This window comes from Pseudophryne corroboree, chromosome 4 (genome assembly GCF_028390025.1).
Source record: "Pseudophryne corroboree isolate aPseCor3 chromosome 4, aPseCor3.hap2, whole genome shotgun sequence".
Classification (NCBI taxonomy): domain Eukaryota; kingdom Metazoa; phylum Chordata; class Amphibia; order Anura; family Myobatrachidae; genus Pseudophryne; species Pseudophryne corroboree.
In genome coordinates, this window is record NC_086447.1 from 359077946 (window position 1) to 359100310 (window position 22365).

General features: G+C 45.5%; 1 protein-coding gene across 1 annotated transcript in view; it reads right to left on the reverse strand.

The window, feature by feature from the left end:
* PRSS56 (serine protease 56) overlaps window positions 1-22365 on the reverse strand; it is a 240669-nt gene that overhangs the window by 41457 nt on the left and 176847 nt on the right. The window contains exons 12-14 of the mRNA XM_063919643.1: window positions 16735-16896; window positions 14221-14320; window positions 3516-3684 (exon numbers count right to left, since the gene is read on the reverse strand). Of these exons, the coding sequence (XP_063775713.1) occupies window positions 3516-3684; window positions 14221-14320; window positions 16735-16896 (431 nt within the window). The remainder of the gene's footprint in view (window positions 1-3515; window positions 3685-14220; window positions 14321-16734; window positions 16897-22365) is intronic.

Below are 22365 nucleotides of genomic sequence, written 5' to 3' on the forward strand. Positions count from 1 at the left end.
TACTGGGGACTTGGAGGACTCCAAGTTGCTAGATGTTGTCAGGGCCCTGAAAATATATGTTTCCAGGACGGCTGGAGTCAGGAAGGCTGACTCGCGGTTTATCCTGTATGCACCCAACGAGCTGGGTGCTCCTGCTTCTAAGCAGACGGTTGCTAGTTGGATTTGTAGTACAATTCAGCTTGCACATTCTGTGACAGGCCTGCCACAGCCAAAATCTGTAAATGCCCATTCCACAAGGAAGGTGGGCTCATCTTGGGCGGCTGCCCGAGGGGTCTCGGCTTTACAACTTTGCCGAGCTGCTACTTGGTCAGGGGCAAACACGTTTGCAAAATTCTACAAATTTGATACCCTGGCTGAGGAGGACCTGGAGTTCTCTCATTCGGTGCTGCAGAGTCATCCGCACTCTCCCGCCCGTTTGGGAGCTTTGGTATAATCCCCATGGTCCTTACGGAGTCCCCAGCATCCACTTAGGACGTCAGAGAAAATAAGAATTTACTTACCGATAATTCTATTTCTCGTAGTCCGTAGTGGATGCTGGGCGCCCATCCCAAGTGCGGATTGTCTGCAATACTTGTACATAGTTATTGTTACAAAAATCGGGTTATTATTGTTGTGAGCCATCTTTTCAGAGGCTCCGCTGTTATCATGCTGTTAACTGGGTTCAGATCACAGGTTGTACAGTGTGATTGGTGTGGCTGGTATGAGTCTTACCCGGGATTCAAGATCCTTCCTTATTGTGTACGCTCGTCCGGGCACAGTATCCTAACTGAGGCTTGGAGGAGGGTCATAGGGGGAGGAGCCAGTGCACACCACCTGATCCTAAAGCTTTTACTTTTGTGCCCTGTCTCCTGCGGAGCCGCTATTCACCATGGTCCTTACGGAGTCCCCAGCATCCACTACGGACTACGAGAAATAGAATTATCGGTAAGTAAATTCTTATTTTCTGCTTGTCAACATCTCCTTCTGGTGTTTCTCATTGTCAGCTGCCTGGGTGCCATTCCTGACCCCTCCAATCCTTCATCCTACACATTCAATCTACTGTATATCTTATTCTTGCCATTTCCAACTATGAAACATCTCTAAGATTTGGCCTTTTCTTCACCAAAACCAATGCACTCATCATCTGATGCCTCAATTACTGTTACCTCCCCCTCTGTGGCCCACCCCTTACTCAGCTCTCCCCACTTCAATATAACGCTACTGCTCGTCTTATTTACTTTCTAACCTTTCTACATCAGCTTGCCCTCTCTGCAGCCTGCTTCAATGGCTCTCGATTCCCCTTGGAATCAATTGCAAACTTCTGACCTGTCACAGTATGTTAAAGCCCTGCTCCTTCTTAAAGGTCTAACAATGCTGTGCAGTAGTGGTCCTGTAAAAATGCTGTGCAGCAGTGGTCCTGTAACAATGCTGTGCAGCAGTGGTCCTGTAACAATGCTGTGCAGCAGTGGTCCTGTAACAATGCTGTGCAGCAGTGGTCCTGTAACAATGCTGTGCAGCAGTGATCCTGTAACAATGCTGTGCAGCAGTGCTCCTGTAACAATGCTGTGCAGCAGTGCTCCTGTAACAATGCTGTGCAGCAGTGGTCCTGTAACAATGCTGTGCAGCAGTGCTCCTGTAACAATGCTGTGCAGCAGTGGTCCTGTAACAATGCTGTGCAGCAGTGCTCCTGTAACAATGCTGTGCAGCAGTGGTCCTGTAAAAATGCTGTGCAGCAGTGCTCCTGTAACAATGCTGTGCAGCAGTGGTCCTGTAACAATGCTGCGCAGCAGTGGTCCTGTAACAATGCTGTGCAGCAGTGGTCCTGTTGCAGACAGGCAAGTGCCGGCTGTCACCTGCCACGGCGAAGTCCCCTTCTCTGCTGGCAGTCCTTCTCTGCAGCTGCTGTGGGGTCTGCCGGAATTACCTAACTATCTTGGCTGCTGATGTGGGTGGTTCTGCTCTCCTCGGCACCTCAAGTCATCTCTGGTTACAGAGAGCTGGTGCTCCCAAAGGGACAAGCACGCCACTCTGTTTGAAATTTAAAGTGCCAGATGTGATGTCATGGCACCAAAATCAAATCTCCTGCCTATTTAAGGAAGTCTCTGGGCACTATTCAGTGCCAGTGTATTATGCTTATATCCTGTACTCCAGCATCTGTTCTGCATGAACTCCCAATGTGATTACCTGTGTTCTGCTCCGGTCTGTCTGACCATTCTCCTCACCTGCTCTTTTGGTACTGCTTCTTGTGATTTCCTGCTTCCGACTTTGGCTTTCTCCTGACCTGATTCTGCCCGTCCCCTGGTACTGCAGTGCCCACCTGGCTCTGACGTGTTCCTGTATGCCTCACAGTGACCATTCTTACTGCCTACTTTGGTACCCTCCAGCCCATAAATAGGAACCCAGTCAGAGGGCAGCGCCTTGTGTATTGGATGCAGCAAAGTCCAAACTCCCTGTAGGGGACCTGGTGAAGACCACCAATACTGTATTTTACACTCCACAACTCTATTATAGGTCTACACCAATCCTAATAGTACGGAGAGCATCCATACCATACCAGTGAGAGCTGTGACATGATCCTCACACAGCTCTTAATCACTCTGCTCCCTTCATTATCTAAAAAATGCATTTCTGTGCACACTCTCCCGCTTCATCTGCTCTTCCTCCGTTTCCGCCTCCACACCACCTGCTTCCCTCCTCTCATGCCCGACTCACACATTTCTCCTGTTCTGCAGAGACGTGTGGTAAGCTAAATGATTCAGGAGGCACTGGCTAGCCCCACCTGCCTCACCCCACCGCTGTTCTGTCCATCTCCTCTAGAACTTACTCCCTAGCCAATCGACAGTTTTAAACATTCACTCAAATACAGCAGGACATGGTCTGTATTTAAATTAATAACACTGTAACTTGTTATATAATCCATAAATATTACAAGTGCAAAATAGTCATGTCCTTGTAGAAGCGATGCAGTCACTATGGTGGTCATTCCGAGTTGTTCGCTCGCTAGCTACTTTTAGCAGCATTGCAAACGCTAGGCCGCCGCCCTCTGGGAGTGTATCTTAGCTTAGCAGAATTGCGAACGAAAGATTAGCAGAACTGCTACTAAATAATTCCTTGCAGTTTCTAAGTAGCTCCAGACCTACTCCTAGATTGCGATCACCTCAGTCCGTTTAGTTCCTGGTTTGACGTCACAAACACGACCTGCATTCAGCCAGCCACTCCCCCGTTTCCACAGCCACTCCTGCGTTTTTACCTGGCACGCCTGCGTTTTTTAGCACACTCCCGGAAAACGCTCAGTAGCCGCCCAGAAACACCCACTTCCTGTCAATCACACTACGATCCCTCCAGCGATGAAAAAACGTCGGTCGGCCTTGTGTAAATCTACTAAGTTTTGTGTGAAAGTACTTAGCGCATGCGCGCATCGCTAGCGCATGCGCATTTTTTCTCTAATCGCTCCATTGCGAAAATCGTCAACAAACGAACAACTCGGAATAACCACCTATATACACTATATACAATGCCAATGAATATTTCCATACCTCCAGGAAAAGCTGCACTTCCACACCCATGGTCTCTTTTTCTGCTGGGTTCTCTTCCAGTGAAATCACAGACTCAGGATCTACTATACTGTGAAGAAGAGAGACCCAGTCATCGAGGTTCGGTCCCAGGTCTGGAAACAGTAATGCAAATTGTGTGCTGTGCAGATCTCTGTAAGGGAAGTGAAGGGGGTTATTAGTGTAGTGATAAAACTACTCATCGGCCTCTTGGCTAAGTCTAGTATCATTACACAGTACCAACTTCCCACGTATATTGATTAACCTGTATATAACATACATTAGCTATACAAAGAATGAATTTAAATGATAAATGCATACAATGGTACAATAAACCATATTAATACAGGGAAAAGCGTTTTAGCAAGCTGCTCCGAAAAACAGATGTACCATGAAGCCCTAACACTTTCACTTTGACTGCTAAAACTAGTGACAAAAGTTTACACTGCTGGCCAGTGTTACTGCGAACAGCCAGGGTTATAGAAGGCGGATCTAGATTTCTTACAGCGAGAGTTAGAAGAGGTAATATGCCACTTCCATTAAGTTAGTAGTACAAAGTGAAGTGGCCAAAAATGATCTTTCTGCAACAGGTTACCAGGGCCGTTTCTAGCCAATTTGGCTCCCAGTGCGAGATAAAAAAATGCGCCCACCCCACCATTCACATAAAAAAAAAATGCGCCCCCCCCCCATAAATATAAGAAGGAAAAGCTCCCGACAAGGTTGTGTGGCCTCATTAAAATGGGCGTGGCTTTGTTAAGGTGGGCGTGTCCTCATCTCATCATCACAGCCACCACAGGATAAAAAAAAAAAGTCCTCATTTTACACATTACAGCAGGCACGTGTCCCCATTTTACACATTGCGGCTGGCACGTACCCCCATTTTACACATTGCGGCAGGAAAGTGTCCCCATTTTACACATTGCGGCAGGCATGTGTCCCCATTTTACACATTGCGGCAGGCACGTGCCCCCATTTTACACAGTACAATAGGCAAGTGTCCCCATTTTACACATTGCGGCAGGCACATGTCCCCATTTTACACATTGTGGCAGGAAAGTGTCCCCATTTTACACATTGCGGCAGGCACGTGTCCCCATTTTACACAGTACGGCAGGCACGTGCCCCCATTTTACACATTGCGGCAGGCACGTGTCCCAATTTTACTCATTGCGGCAAGAAAGTGTCCCTATTTTACACAGTACGGCAGGAAAGTGTCCCTATTTTACACAGTACGGCAGGAAAGTGTCCCTATTTTACACAGTACGGCAGGAAAGTGTCCTTAATTTACACAGTACGGCAGGAAAGTGTCCCTATTCTATGCAGTACGGCAGGCAAGTGTCAAGTGGGGGGGGGGGGGGAGGAAGGGAGTGGGAGGGGGGAAGAGAGATGAACTTACATGTCAAGATCTTCCCGCTCCTCGCGCCGGCCGCCGGCGCCTCCTCTTAACAGCTTATCTCCCCCTCCTCCCTATTCCCGAGTACTCCTGCTCGGGGGGCGGAGTTTTGCAGATTGACGCTGTTGCGTCGTGACGTCACGACGCAACCGCGTCATACCGCGAAACTCCACCCCCCGAGCAGGAGTACTCGGGAGAAGAGAGGAGGGGGGAATCTGGGACCCGTAAAGTGCCGCAGCGGGCGCCCCATGCGGTTGCACGGCTCGCCCGCCGCAAGAAACGGCACTGCAGGTTACATTGGTTTCCACAGGGAAACATTGTGGGTAGAGTGGATCTTGATCCAGAGGCACCAACAGGCTAAAGCTTTAGGCTGTCCCAGGGTGCATTGGGGCCTCCTCTATATCCCCGCCTCCAGGCACTGTGAGCTCATTTTCAGTTGGTGTCTGCAGCAGCAGGTCACTTAACAGGTGGGCTGCACTGACTGGGCAGCCCTGAAAAAGCTTTTTCTGATAGAACATTTCTTCCAAACTGAGCTGTCAGCGCTGTGTGTCTGTGTGACATTCAGCATTGCAGCTCCATCACCTCCCAAGTGGCATTGCATACTCCCGTGGCCTGTTCCCGGGTACTTGTGGCGGAGATGCTCCGGCTTTAGGCACACGGTCGCAGTCACTCTCCTGGTTCGCGTGGCTGCTACGGGGAGGAGGTAAGAGGGTCCCCAGGCAGGACCCGCCATTAAATTGCGATCCGTCTGCGACCTAGGGAGATAGGTTGAGGCGCTGGCGTGGACACTATCACCAAGCAGGAACTCCACTAGACCACCAGGGCAATACAGCACAGGTCAGGTGTACTAATGCCCCATTTAATAAGGCTCGCTAGTACCTGGGATGGAAGTCCAGCATAGTGGAGCCGGCGCTTGACCTGTATCCTCTCCACGGCCCAGGGCGACATCTACTGCAGATTTTCCCACCCTGGAGCTGCCTCACACTCTCCCTCACTCCCTGACTGAGACGCTGGGAGCCATTTTCTAAGCATAGTTGCGGCTGGTCTCTGGGACTGCACTGCAAGGTCTCCCTTGTAAAGCCGCCTGTATTGAGCGCTGTGTCTTTACAAATACTTGAGTATTCTACATGTCTTTAAACAGACAGCGTTAGTTAAGAAAAAGTGTAGCTATTACAGGATATATTGTACGAGTATTCTGATATATACCTTCGGTCTAGGACTGTGCTGTGTTTATATATATATATATATATATATATATATATATATATATATATATATATATATATATATATATAATCTGTACATATACTAGTCCAGTGCAGTTTTATTGTCATAATAACTATCTGCATTGCCTGTGACTGTGTGTGCCTGTATCTGCTGTGTGGTTTCACTTTTCAGTGTTTCCCAGATGTACAGTACCTATCACTATATTCTGTACTCTAAGGGACTAGGTGCGTCAGGGTCATATATATAGTGTGCCACAGTATTTACCCATTACATGTATTCTGTACTCAGTCACATAATACCAGATTAAATCGCTGGTGTTGTGTACTAACGGTTTTACTCATAGGTATTGTACTCTGTCTGGCTTTATCCTACTAAATTGCCCTGTTGTTGCATTTATGTACAATGTCTAATAAGAAGGGCAATAAGTCTGTGGATGCTCCTGCATCATGCAGAGCATGTGCCAAAGATTTACCATGGGGGGGAGCTGTGTACTATGGGGGTCATTCTGACCTGATTGCACGCTATGATTTTTCGCTGCGCTGCAATCAGGTCAGAACTGCACATGCGTATGCACCGCAATGCGCAGGTGCGTCGTACTGGTACAAAGCGGATCATTGCTGAGCGATGGATTTTTTTTACGAAGAATCCATTCGCACAGCCGATTGCAAGGAGATTGACAGAAAGAAGGCGTTTGTTAGTGGCAACTGACCATTTTCTGGGAGTGATCGCAGCGACTGAGTAAGTTCTGAGCTACTCAGAAACTGCACAAAACTTTTTGGAGATAGGCGTTGTTGTATTATAACCAATAGTTTCATCAATGGCCCTGATAGTATCAACAGGACAACAGTAATAGCTAGTAGAGAAAGGTAAATCAATCTCAATCAGTCTTATTGCTTAAAAGTGCTCTACCAATTTTAATTAGTATGGCTAATAGGGCAATTAAGTATAAACTGGTTGGTTATGTTCATATCACACCACTCCTTCTTACTAATCTCGAGATTAGTAAGAAGGAGTGGTGTGATATGAACATGTTGTCCTGTTGATACTATCAGGGCCATTGATGAAACTATTGGTTATAATACAACAACGCCTATCTCCAATTGTGACACTGTGCCATACGAGTATTTAAAGTGTGGCTTTGTTCCTATTTCACCTTGTTTTTCTTCGTTTTTCCCTTTAGTGAGTGTTTATCTATGTGTATATGTTAATGTCTATGTCTAGTGTTGTGCCTAATATTTTAATCTTAAACTAATAAAAGTTATATTTTAAGTATAAATAATTTATCAATGAGTGCCCCCAGAAAAAGAGAGTTTCTTTTTTCTCTTTTACACTTGTAATTGCCTACTCTCAGGGGAGCACCCCCACACGTGTTATGGTTAAAATCTTTCTCTTAAGAACATAATAAAAAAATTGTGGTTTATGGAATTACTGGTTGTCATGACCATATAACCTATACCCTACCACCTGTGCTCTAGTTTCCTTCCCTTTCCCTTACCCTACCCCCTCCCGACATATTTACTCTGGTGGTATGCCTTACGCCCCCTATGGGACCACCTCTGCGATTACAGCCACAAATTGTCCCTATGGTTAATCCACCCTGGGCAGAAAATTTGACTAACCAGTTGCAGCAAATAACTCATTCCTTGGTCAGGCAAAAATCTACTCCTGGTCACTCTTGTGTCTCTGGGTCATCTAAGCGGGCTGCTTCCTCCTTACAATCCACGAATCTCTGAGATGTTTCATCTGAACAGGAGGGGGAGCATACTGGCCTGCCAGACACTGAATCAGGTGTTTCTGACGGGGAATCTCCATTGCAAATTGATGCCCCTGCCCTTGTGGTTGCTATTAAGCAAATCCTACAAATCACTGATGATGAGGATTCCACTACTGTGGCTAAGAAAACTGATGTGTTCAAACGGCAGAAGGTGCTTAAAAATCTATTACCCCATTCTGACCATTTGGTGGACATCAGGCAGAAGCCCTGGTCTAAGCCAGGGAAGAAATTCCCTCTTCTAAACGGGCCTTGACTCACTATCCTCTCCCTGCAGAGTTATGTAACAAGTGGGAAAATTCACCGCCAGTGGATTCTCATGTCACCCGCCTAGTGGTGTCATCCACTCTGCCTTTCACCACTGTCACTTCACTGAAGGAACCAACAGATAAGCGTGTGGAGGGATGCCTGAAGTCTATTTACTCCATGACAGGTGCTGTACATAGCCCACTATTGCGGCCTCTTGGGCTATAAAAGGAATTGAAGTATGGGTTCAGGCATTAGAGGAAGAGCTGCCTGAGGATATATCTGACACTGCCAGACAGTACCTGTCTCACATTACCACTGCTGCCTATTACATTCAGGAGTCGTCCTCTGAGGCTGGTGTGTTGGCAGCCAAGGCGTCGACTATGTCTGTCCTGGCTCGCCCTATTCTGTGGTTGAGGTCATGGAAGGTGGACCTAGACTCCAAAAAGAGCTTGGATGTACTCCCCTTTAAGGGGGACATTTTGTTTGGGGAAGATCTAAATAAAATTGTGTGTGAATTGGCGGCTGCTAAGACTGCCTTTCTCCCAAATACTAATTCTTCTGCACAGAAGGTTAAAGGTACCGATTTTCGTTCCTTTTGGCCTCAAGGGAAAGAAAAAGGTCAGGCATACCCGACACAATCTTGTGCTCTCAAAACCACTAAGCCAAAGGCAAAGCAGTCCTGGGCGGCCCATCAGCCTGCTTCTAAACAAGACAAGCCTGCCACATGACAGGGTTGGCGTCCCCCTGGGGGACCCCAGGGTGGGAGGCCAACTTCTGCAGTTCACCCAGGTCTGGTTAAAGACCATTTCAGATGCATGGGTGCGGGAAATTGTCTCTCATGGGTATGCAGTGTACTTCAAGAGACATCCCCCTCACCAGTTTTGCACCACAGTTATCCCTTCGGATCAGTTAAAGGTGCAAGCTCTGCAAAAGGTTGTGGGTTCCCTCCTGAATACAGGAGTGGTAGTGCCGGTTCCTCTGGCACAGAGAGGCAGAGGTTACTACTCAACCCTGTTTCTAGTTCCGAACCCAATGGGTCTTTCCGGCCTATACTTAACCACAAATCACTGAACAAGTTTGTGAGAGTGTCCACTGCGCTCAATTGTACTAGCTATGGAATCCGGAGACTATATGGTATACCTGGAAATACAGGATGCGTACCTGCATATACCTATCGCAGGACGGGGAAGTACGGATGGTGTAATGGTTAGCATTACTGCCTCACAGCACTGAGGTCATGAGTTTGATTCCCATAATGGCTCTGTGTGGAGTTTGTATATTCTCCCCGTACTTGTGTGGGTTTCTCCCGGGTACTCCCACAATCCAAAAATATACTGGTAGACTAATTGTATCCCAACAAAATTAGCCCTAGTGTGAATGTGTGTGCATGTACATGTGATAGGGAATATAGAGTGTAAGCTCCACTGGGGCAGGGACTGATGTGAATGGCCAAATATTCTCTCTGTAAAGCATTGCGGAATATGTGTGCGCTATATAAATAATTGGTAATAAATAATAATAATTGCCATGTCTCATCAGAAGTATCTGCGGTTTGCTATTGGCAATCTCCACTATCAGTTCCAGGCTCTGCCATTTTGACTGGCTATGGCTCCTCGGATCTTCACCAAAGTCATGGCCGTAATGACGGCCCATGTCCGTCGCCAGGGAGTCAAGATCCTGCTGTATCTGGACGACTTGCTGATTCTAGCAAACTCCCACGATGTCCTCCTCAGTCATCTGCAACTGACAGTAAGCTTCCTACAAGCCCACGGGTGGCTCATCAATTGGAAGAAATCCTCGCTGGTCCCAGCTCAGAGCATGGTGCATCTGGGGGCACTCCTGGACACATACAGTCAACAACTGTTTCTGTCTCCAGAAAAAGCCCTGAGACATTAAGACAGGATAAGATGCTTCCTTTGTCGCCCCAGAGTGTTGATACACTCGGCGATGCAAGTACTTGGCCTGATGGTGTCTGTATTCGACATGGTAGAGTACGCTCAATCTCATTCTCACCCTCTGCAGAGGTTAATCCTTTCAAAGTGGGATGGCCTACCTCATCGAATCAGATCTCACACTCCGGAGGTTCGTCTGTCGCTGACCTGGTGGCTACGGGACCAGCAATTGAGCAGGGGCCGTCCCTTCTGGATCCCCAACTGGGTCCTGCTGACAATGCATGCTAGTCTAAGGGGATGGGGTGCGGTTTTGGAGCAACACTCTTTTCAGGGTCACTGGACCAATGAGGAGTCACTCTTCACAATAAATATTCTGGAGTTGCGGGTGGTGTTCAATGCGCTATCTCTCGCCCTGCCTCTGGTACAGAGTAGGTCTGTTCAAGTACGGTCAGACAATGCCACCATGGTGGCATACATAATCCATCAAGGTGGCACTCAAAGCCGCATGGCATCGATGGAAGTGTCAAGCATCCTTCATTAGGCAGAACGCCATCTGCCAGCAATATCGTCAGTGTTCATTCAGGGTGTCCTGAACTGGGAAGCAGACTTCCTCAGTCGCCAGGACGTGCACGCCGGCGAGTGGAGTCTTCATCCAGAAGTCTTTCAACTCCTAGTGGACAAGTGGGGCCTACCAGACGTAGACCTGGTGGCGTCTCGACACAAGCACAAGGTTGTAGTCTTCTGATCAAGGTCCAGGGATCCTCAAGCAGCATTCGTAGACACACTGGCAATTCCATGGAACTTTTGGGTGCCTTATGTGTTCCCTCCAGTGTCACTCCTGCCCAGGGTCTTGCGATAGTTCAAACAAGAAGGAGGATTTGTACTTCTAGTCACTCCAGCGTGGCACAAACGGCATTGGTTCTCAGACCTGCAGGGTCTATCGACAGAGCGTCCTCTTCTACTTCCTCAGTGCCCAGACCTCCTCGTACAGGGCCCTTGTCTTTATCCGGAACTGGCCAGGCTTGACAGCGTGGCTTTTGAAGCATCACTCCTGAGAGCCATGAATTCTCCGAGGCGGTCATCCAAACTATGTTAAAAGTCTGTAAACCGGCTTCAGCTCGGATTTATTACAGGGTCTGGAATTCTTACTTCACCAGGTGTGCTGATAAGAATTATGATGCATACAGATTCAGAACTTCCAGAATTCTGGCTTTTCTGCAGAGAGGCCTGGACTTAGGCCTTCGTCTGGCCTCCCTCAAGGTTCACATATCTGCCTTGTCGGTATGGTTTCAGAGAAAAATTGCGCCTATACCTGTTGTTCATACATTCACTCAGGGTGACTTATGGATTCAGCCTCCCTATGTCCCTCCTGTGGCTCCATGGGATCTGTCGGTTGTCCTGAATGCCCTGCAAGAGTCTCCATTTGAACCTCTTAAGACGGTGGACCTTAAATGTCTCACAGCCAAGGTCTTGTTTTTACTGGCTATTGCCTCTGCTAGAAGGGTGTCGGACTTAGGCTCATTGTCCTGTCGTCCATCCTTTCTAATATTTCATTGTGACCGGGCAGTTCTTATAACTCGTCCAGGTTATTTACCAAAGGTGGTGTCATCTTTTCACCTTAACCAAGAGATTGTGGTTCCAGCCTTTATCTCTTCTGATTTGTCCTCCATAGAGCGACCTTTGGATGTGGTACGGGCTCTCCATATATATGTGGAGAGGACTACCTCAATCAGGAGGTCAGACTCCCTTTTTGTCTTGTTTGGTTTTCACAAACATGGCTGGCCTGCGAATAAGCAAACCTTGGTAGATGGATTAGAATGGTGATTGCACAAGCTTATGTGCAGGCTGGTCTCCTAGCTCCTGCTGCTATTAATGCTCATTCTACTCAGTCTGTTGGACCTTCTTGGGCGGCTCGCCGTGGCGCGTCCGCAGAACAATTGTGCAAGGTGGCTATATGGTCCTCTGTGAACACGTATATTAGGTTCTATGCCTTTGATACTTCCACCTCCCAGGATGCTTCCTTTGGACGCCAGGCTCTCATACCCGCTAAGGCGCGTCCCCTCCCTTGAGGAACTGCTTTAGGACATCCCCGATATTTTCCTGTGGAAACCAATGTAACCTGCTGCAGAAAAGGAGAGTTATGGTAGACTTATCATTGTTAACTCTCTTTCTGCGAGGTATAATGGGTTCCGCAGGGTGCCCGCTCTGACACACCTAGCTCCCATGGGTTTGTATGGCATTAGCTGCTGGTCCCTTCTCCTGTCGTGAGAATGTGGTTCTATGTGACTAACATCTACCTTCTCTCTTGCCTGCTCCTGCATTGGACTGGTTAACGAAACTGAGCTCACAGTGCCTGGAGACGGGGTTATAGAGGAGGCCCCAATGCATCCTGGGACAGCCTAAAGCTTTAGCCTGTTGGTGCCTCTGGATCAAGATCCACTCTTCCCCCAATGTTCCCCTGTGGAACCCAATGTAACTCGCAGAAAGAGAGTTAACAATGATAAGTCTACCATAACTCTCCTTGTTTATGGAGCTTGATGAATTTACGTCCCCATACTGCTGTATGGTGACAACAACGAGCCACCTTGTGACTGTGCTATGCACAGGAGATGTCAATAATCTCTCTTCCCTTGCAGCAATGGTGAATGGGTCATTCACTTAAAACATGCAGAAACTATCCATTTGGATTAAAAGATGGAAGAAAGAAGAGGATCACAGTGGACATAGCTGAATAACAAATGGGTGGCTGAGGGACTGAGAAAGTGTTTATTTAAATAAATAAAGCATTTTTTCACTATGTGTGTGCTTTTATTTTGAAAGTATTTTTTAGGTCGCAGTACCAGTCCCATCAGGCCCTGCATGCCAGAGTAGCCAGAGTAGCCGGAGTGATAATATGCAAATGCTAGTTCAGCCTTCCCCTTGTGTACCAGCGTGCACCTGACTGTACAAGCCATGAGACGCCCATTTTGTGTGCACCATCCACACTTAAGGTGTGTACACATGGTGCGATTTCTTTCAAATTCATAAGAAAATATAGTGCATATCGCACCGTGTGTATGGTCCTTGCAATGCCGATGCGCGGCCCCACGGAATCGGCATCACAAGGAAAAATAGACAGGCAGCCCAACATTGACTGTATCGGCGGGGCCGGGCTCTGGCCCCATCAAATAGACAATGTCGGGCTGTACGGCGCATCGCGCTGTGTGTACACACCTTTACACTGACCCTGTAACAGGTGCAGTTTCTCTTTCTGAACTTGGCCTCTGCTGAAATGGCAATGTGTCTCAGAATGCAGCTGCTTGCACTGACACTGCCATGACACACCCATGAGATTGACTCTTTTTGCATCCACTTTAGGCCACCTCCCAGTCACTGACCAGGAACAGACATCACTCTGCCTTTCTGCTACTGTCTGACCAGGGGTGAATTTTCCACAAGGCGACATAGGCAGCTGCTATGGGCCTTATAGGGCCCGGTTTCTGGGGATGGAGTAGGCTACAGGGCCTCAATGTCAGTGGCTTGTTATGTCGGTGTGTCTAGTGATCAGTGTGTATCAAATGTATATATATCAATGGATTGGAGGAGGTGGCCCTAAATCATTATAGTGCCTAGAACCCCTCACAGTATTAATCCAGCTCTGCGTCTGACCCCATTGAAATAGCACCTTTGTGTGTACACTCAGGGTAGCGCATGTGCCGAAGGGGTTTTCTGATTTTTCATGCATGCACAGTAGCAAATACTACCTCAATTATGTAAATGTTGGCACTGCGAACGATTTGAGTGCAACTCAGACTCAGGCCCTGTAACTCCAACACTGATCGCACCTAGGCTATTTGTTTAATAAGGCGCACTCTCAGGAAATTCCGCCCTGTGCCGGACAGACTGGGACTGTGTCACTTTCTGATAGGGGGATCCCACGCTGCAGGTTTCATTGTTATAGTGAGACTAGCCCAGGCTCACATTGGTGCTAGGAATACTTTTGTTTGTTGAGGTGGTTCTAAGCTCTGTGTGCCCTGCATCACTGCCATCAATGAAAGAGAACCATTGGAAATACACCTTCAATGGTTGTTAATCATGAACAGTTGCTTCCACCTCTAAATCACCCCATACTATTTATTATTATATATTGTCCATGTAGACAATGACATTTCAGATTACCTGTTTGTGTCATTTTCAATCTGTCTGTCAGTTCCATTAGGGTCTTCTAAGTTAATTTGTGTGTTTTCTTTATCCATAGCCTTCATCTCTGGATTCTGCTCTTTTGCAAAGATTATAAAACTAAATTAAAGGACCACTCATTAACTTGTAGCTTTTGCATGAAGAATACAAAATAATACATAACAATATCATGCACTTGTGTATAAACTCCTTGTTTTAGTAACATCAGTATTGGTTTGCTGTGTGTTATCCAATTCTCCAGAGTAAACTCTTAAGTAACCTATTGCATGAATGTATGAAACGTTACCAGTTAAACCTTACTATATGACAAATATATTAATAACCCAATAAAAAGGTACTTTGTGATATCATCATATAAGTATTTTACAAGCATCAATGCAGATGTGAAGATATCATTACCAGCATCTATCTTTACTAGATCAAAAAAAAAAAAAAAAACTTAAATAAAAAATCCAAACATGCCCTACCGAACACAATAAAAAAACAAATGACCAGACTGGAATTATTAGAGCTAATAATTCCTCCATCCCCTGACTCACCTCTCCTAAATGTATACTTTATTTTTAATTTTGTCATGTAGTTATCCAATTATAATCCAATGATGAATGAAAGCGTTCCTAAGGTCACAACGGTTAAATTTATGAACAGCCAATCAAATCAGTCTTCTCACATATTCTAGCAAATCAGTGACAAGTCATTTTGGTTGGCTAGTAATAGACATGCCCCTTTCCATTCTTTCATTTGGCTTGTTGTAGTTCTGCTAGGAGCAGGTTTCCAGCGCCAATCAGGGTTTTCTTCCTACTGGATTATGATAGCTACAAAACAGGAATGATTTATTTCTGACTATAGCTATGTACTGGGTTTAACTAGCCACAAGTTTATTTGTCTCAGGGCAGATTTTCCTTAGGGTCACCAAACACTTTTTACAGACCCAAAATCCCTAGGGAATTTTGCCCTGTGCTGACCATGCAAGGGCTGGCACACAATATGACAAGTTTCCTTGTGAGATCATACGACTTGCCCAACCTAAAATAATCTGGTTTTAGTTGTTGCTTTTCTTGGAAGACTCCATTCTCTATGTACCCCCACATTAGAGGTCTACTGTCCAGGTTATAAACCCTGGAGTGGAGGAGACACTATTATGGATGAGGGGCAGGTCCCTCCCGTATTATCATTTATTTAGACAATTTACTTAAACTAAAGCCATCGTTATAAATAAGATTATTATGATGATGATGATGATGATGATGACGATGATCACTGTCATATCTTTATTGCCTAAATGATATTGTTATACAGCTGTATATCTATGGCAGTACATTTATGTGCATTTTCAGAATGCAAAGTTGTGGTCAAATCTAAATTGCTGTAGGCCCTGGGTGTGTACATGCATAAAGAACACAGTGTTGCCTACAGTTATGTTAGTGTTACAAAGCACCTAAGGCTATAAGGGGTATAACTATAAGTATCAAGCTTCTACTTAAGTCAAGCAGAAATGATAGCTTCCATATGATTCTAAGTATCGGTGCTATGTAGCAATAGCCAAATGGAGGAGATTATACAGAAATCTCTTGCAAAAGGCTAATTAGCACTACAGATCGCAGTCCCAATTGTTCTCAGTGCTGACTGTGGCCTGACCCTTATGTGCCAAGCTACCAAAAGCATTACCTGTGGAGGAGACTTTTTTAAATCTGAATTGCTCAGGACAGTGGTTGCCACAACTGCTGTTCTTGCTGAAATTTTTAACACATAGTTGTAAAGACTACTGTATGTAAAACAAAAACCCAGGATAGGTAATGATCGCGGCTCTGCCGTGATATTGCTACATAGGCCCCATTAGCTCTTAAATTATATTTACAATGTGCAATGAGCCTGATTCCAATTTGTACGCACATGCCTAAACAGCTGCGATTTTTCAGCCTACGGACTTGGTAATAATCGCAAATGAAGCTGTCACTCAGCATAGAATAGAAATGCCCCCGAAGCCATCGCAAAGTTCTCAACAACTGCATACACATACAGCTTTGACGCAGAAACTAGGGACATCGACTCTCTAAATGAGTCTATGTGACGCAGATTGGCCGCAGGAGTAGTGACACTGGAGCCATGTTTCTCTACATACATGATCGCAGGTGACGGCGGATATACACCCTGAAAATGGACACGACATGCCTGTGTTTTTGTCACCACTCCCCTTTACCTCCCCCAAATAGTCCCTTCCTGTCAATTACTCTGCGTTTAAATCGTCACTGCGAGCAGCATCGCAACGATACCTTTGCGTGTGCACAGTGCATCCATGACACATTCGCAATCTACAAATAATCTCTCGGTTGCATGAACATTGCCATTGCGTACAAACCGGAATCAGGCCCAATGTGAGCATGCTAGTTGTTAGATTCCACCAGGAGTTGTATATCTACAGTACCTTCGTTTTAAAGTTACTTAAAGGCCACTGTAAAAGACAATCTTAGATTGTGTACCTGAGTGAGTTACCTGGAATGTCTCTGCGAATTCTAGAGGGAAGCATATCACTGTGCATATGTTCCATGTACTGTGGGATTTTGTGAGTGAAGAATGAGAGATCGCTGGTGTCACGTAAGAAGTCCTCTGCCCTGCGCAGCAAGCTCAGTAGGCTCTGCAGATGAGAGCGAAGCTCTGCAATAATAAACATAGTGACAACAGAAAAGTAAGAGACATGTAGTATATTTATAGCCTGCTTTACCACCGATGTTTCAGTTGCTGACTTGTAACTAGAAAGAACAATAGGGTGCGCTATCAATAGCGGCTGGTAAGGGGATGGTAAGTCCCCAAAAGATAATGACAAAAAAGAAAGAAGTTTTACCAGCGCTGGCTGATCATGTAAATAATGAAAACAGTCTAATGACCAAAAGGCTAAATAAAATATCACATTTATTATACAAATGTCAATAATTAAATAATTAAATAAATTTAAATCATAAAAAATAATAATAAATGATGAAATCCAAGATAAAATTGTGAATCAGTTTTCACTAAAAATGCCACGAAATGCCTGAATTATTTAAAAAGTCCACGTTAGGCTATTGAATGACACTCAGAGGGACTTTGTTTACTGGAGGTGTCCATCACTAGTCGGTTATTTTGCATGAACCGACAAATAGCAAATGTGAGGTAGTTACCAGTGATCCTTGGAGCAGAATGAGTCCACCTGTATTGACTGGATTAGTTGTCCTCTTAGGCATGGAGGAATATGTCCAGAATGGTGGATGCTGCTAGATGATTGTCCCAATGTGTATATTCCGAGTGTCAGGAGTGTCAGGAGCAAGAGGAAGCTGGATCATTTAAAACCAGCGAAACGCGTTGAGCGACTACTCCATCCTGATATTTATCAGCACCACTGGCTCTCCTGACACTCGGAATATACACATTGGGACAATCATCTAGCAGCATCCACCATTCTGGACATATTCCTCCATGCCTAAGAGGACAACTAATCCAGTCAATACAGGTGGACTCATTCTGCTCCAAGGATCACTGGTAACTACCTCACATTTGCTATTTGTCGGTTCATGCAAAATAACCGACTAGTGATGGACACCTCCAGTAAACAAAGTCCCTCTGAGTGTCATTCAATAGCCTAACGTGGACTTTTTAAATAATTCAGGCATTTCGTGGCATTTTTAGTGAAAACTGATTCACAATTTTATCTTGGATTTCATAATTTATTATTATTTTTTATGATTTAAATTTATTTAATTATTTAATTATTGACATTTGTATAATAAATGTGATATTTTATTTAGCCTTTTGGTCATTAGATTGTTTTCATTATTTACATGATCAGCCAGCGCTGGTAAAACTTCTTTCTTTGCTGACTTGTAACTAGACTATCTTACATTAATCATAATGGCTACTATTCTATGTTGCACTCACATCTTCCTTGGTACAGCAACTGGGGTGTTACCCACAATTCCCCAGGTCCAGGGTAATCCAAATATAGAGAAGAATAATTGGGGCACTCACCAGAATTTTCATGCACTTAAAAAGGATTTTAATCCAGAGTTCACATCATATCACATAAAGGTCTCAAACGGTTTCGATCCAACAGGATCTTCATCAGGAGGCACAACTACGCAGCAGCAGAATATTAAAGTGCATCCATACCAGTCTCCAGTAGCTGTGCAAATGCTGCCTGCCGGATCCCCATATACAGTATACAAGCACCAAAAAACGCCATGTTCACAGTTATCCAAACAACACAAATAACCCATTATTCAAAATTATTATTACACATCAGAAAGGCTAAAGGGAAATTCAAAGTACCCCTACTTACAGGTGTGTGCTGGCATGAACAGCCCTGCCACAATGGATAACCGCGCTAAGAACCAATCCCATTAGTGCTACTTTATTGAGTTTGCAGTGGTCAATGTACAAAAAATTTAAACATTTTTTTTAAAGAAATTAATTAACACAAAAAAATATTGAGAGCATTGTATTCGTTCATTGACACAGTGCCAATAGTAAAGATCCACTTGGCCTCAAGTTTTTTTTAGGATCAATGTCCGATCACCACCGCGTTTAAGAGGTGGGACCCAATCCATGATCCTACATTTTAATATAGCAACTGGATGTCCAAAGTTTAAAAAGTGCTGGGCAACAGGCTTGTGTGTGGTGCCACTGGTGAGTGCATCCAATGGTTTGCCAACCTTTCTCTGAATCTACAGGTTTTCATCCCAACTTATGTTAGCCCACATGGGCACAGTAGCAAATATATAACATGGTCCATTCTACAGTGGAGTTTATATTTTATGTGCATTGGGTTACCACTCTGTGGGTGAGGGAAGGACACACCAGTGAGCATTGAGTGGCAGGTTGTATATCCAATAAATTTTATACACCCAGGTTTTTGTGTATTCAACCATGTGGTGTCTCTTGTTTGAGAGTAACAGGATGGATGCATCAAGAGCTGTTTTAAATTTTTGCCATGCCTGAGTGGCATCATCTGAGGATCTGATAAAGTCTTGCCCGGAACAGGGTCCGAGTGAAAAATCTGCCAATGTTTTCTAATTTCCTTTGAGACCTGTCATCATATTGGGTCACATAAATCATCCGTCATGTTTTGGGCACCCGATGTGATTAGAGATGAGCGGGTTCGGTTTCTCTGAATCCGAACCCGCACGAACTTCATGTTTTTTTCACGGGTCCGAGCGACTCGGATCTTCCCGCCTTGCTCGGTTAACCCGAGCGCGCCCGAACGTCATCATGACGCTGTCGGATTCTCGCGAGACTCGGATTCTATATAAGGAGCCGCGCGTCGCCGCCATTTTCACACGTGCATTGAGATTGATAGGGAGAGGACGTGGCTGGCGTCCTCTCCATTTAGATTAGAAGAGAGAGAGAGAGAGATTGACCTGATTTACTGGAGCTTAGGAGTACTGTAGAACTGTAGAGAGTGCAGAGTTTACTAGTGACTGACCACAGTGACCACCAGACAGTGCAGTTTTATTTAATATATCCGTTCTCTGCCTGAAAAAAACGATACACAGTGACTCAGTCACATACCATATCTGTGTGCACTGCTCAGCCCAGTGTGCTGCATCATCTATGTATATATCTGACTGTGCTCAGCTCACACATCTTATAATTGTGGGGGAGACTGGGGAGCACTGCAGTTCCAGTTATAGGTTATAGCAGGAGCCAGGAGTACATATTATTATTAAAATTAAACAGTGCACACTTTTGCTGCAGGAGTGCCACTGCCAGTGTGACTGACCAGTGACCTGACCACACTGACCACCAGTATAGTTAGTAGTATAGTATACTATATTGTGATTGCCTGAAAAAGTTAAACACTCGTCGTGTGACTTCACTTGTGTGGTGTTTTTTTTTTTATTCTATAAAAAACTCATTCTGCTGACAGACAGTGTCCAGCAGGTCCGTCATTATATAATATATACCTGTCCGGCTGCAGTAGTGATATATATATATTTTTTATATCATTATTTATCATCCAGTCGCAGCAGACACAGTACGGTAGTTCACGGCTGTAGCTACCTCTGTGTCGGCACTCGGCAGTCCGTCCATAATTGTATACCACCTACCCGTGGTTTTTTTTTCTTTCTTCTTTATACATACATACTACTACTACATCTCTTTATCAACCAGTCTATATTAGCAGCAGACACAGTACAGTACGGTAGTCCACGGCTGTAGCTACCTCTGTGTCGGCACTCGGCAGTCCGTCCATAATTGTATACCACCTACCCGTGGTTTTTTTTTTCTGTCTTCTTTATACATACATACTACTACTACTACATCTCTTTATCAACCAGTCTATATTAGCAGCAGACACAGTACAGTACGGTAGTCCACGGCTGTAGCTACCTCTGTGTCGGCACTGGGCAGTCCGTCCATAATTGTATACCACCTACCCGTGGTTTTTTTTCTTTCTTCTTTATACATACATACTACTACTACATCTCTTTATCAACCAGTCTATATTAGCAGCAGACACAGTACAGTACGGTAGTCCACGGCTGTAGCTACCTCTGTGTCGGCACTGGGCAGTCCGTCCATAATTGTATACCACCTACCCGTGGTTTTTTTTTTCTTTCTTCTTTATACATACATACTACTACTACTACATCTCTTTATCAACCAGTCTATATTAGCAGCAGACACAGTACGGTAGTCCACGGCTGTAGCTACCTCTGTGTCGGCACTGGGCAGTCCGTCCATAATTGTATACCACCTACCCGTGTTTTTTTTTTCTTTCTTCTTTATACATACATACTACTACTACATCTCTTTATCAACCAGTCTATATTAGCAGCAGACACAGTACAGTACGGTAGTCCACGGCTGTAGCTACCTCTGTGTCGGCACTCGGCAGTCCATCCATAATTGTATACTAGTATCCATCCATCTCCATTGTTTACCTGAGGTGCCTTTTAGTTGTGCCTATTAAAATATGGAGAACAAAAATGTTGAGGTTCCAAAATTAGGGAAAGATCAAGATCCACTTCCACCTCGTGCTGAAGCTGCTGCCACTAGTCATGGCCGAGACGATGAAATGCCAGCAACGTCGTCTGCCAAGGCCGATGCCCAATGTCATAGTACAGAGCATGTCAAATCCAAAACACCAAATATCAGTAAAAAAAGGACTCCAAAACCTAAAATAAAATTGTCGGAGGAGAAGCGTAAACTTGCCAATATGCCATTTACCACACGGAGTGGCAAGGAACGGCTGAGGCCCTGGCCTATGTTCATGGCTAGTGGTTCAGCTTCACATGAGGATGGAGGCACTCAGCCTCTCGCTAGAAAAATGAAAAGACTCAAGCTGGCAAAAGCAGTAGCACCGCAAAGAACTGTGCGTTCTTCGAAATCCCAAATCCACAAGGAGAGTCCAATTGTGTCGGTTGCGATGCCTGACCTTCCCAACACTGGACGTGAAGAGCATGCGCCTTCCACCATTTGCACGCCCCCTGCAAGTGCTGGAAGGAGCACCCGCAGTCCAGTTCCTGATAGTCAGATTGAAGATGTCAGTGTTGAAGTACACCAGGATGAGGAGGATATGGGTGTTGCTGGCGCTGGGGAGGAAATTGACCAGGAGGATTCTGATGGTGAGGTGGTTTGTTTAAGTCAGGCACCCGGGGAGACACCTGTTGTCCGTGGGAGGAATAGGGCCGTTGACATGCCTGGTGAAAATACCAAAAAATCAGCTCTTCGGTGTGGAAGTATTTCACCAGAAATGCGGACAACAGGTGTCAAGCCGTGTGTTCCCTTTGTCAAGCTGTAATAAGTAGGGGTAAGGACGTTAACCACCTCGGAACATCCTCCCTTATACGTCACCTGCAGCGCATTCATAATAAGTCAGTGACAAGTTCAAAAACTTGGGCCGACAGCGGAAGCAGTCCACTGACCAGTAAATCCCTTCCTCTTGTAACCAAGCTCACGCAAACCACCCCACCAACTCCCTCAGTGTCAATTTCCTCCTTCCCCAGGAATGCCAATAGTCCTGCAGGCCATGTCACTGGCAATTCTGACGAGTCCTCTCCTGCCTGGGATTCCTCCGATGCATCCTTGCGTGTAACGCCTACTGCTGCTGGCGCTGCTGTTGTTGCTGCTGGGAGTCGATGGTCATCC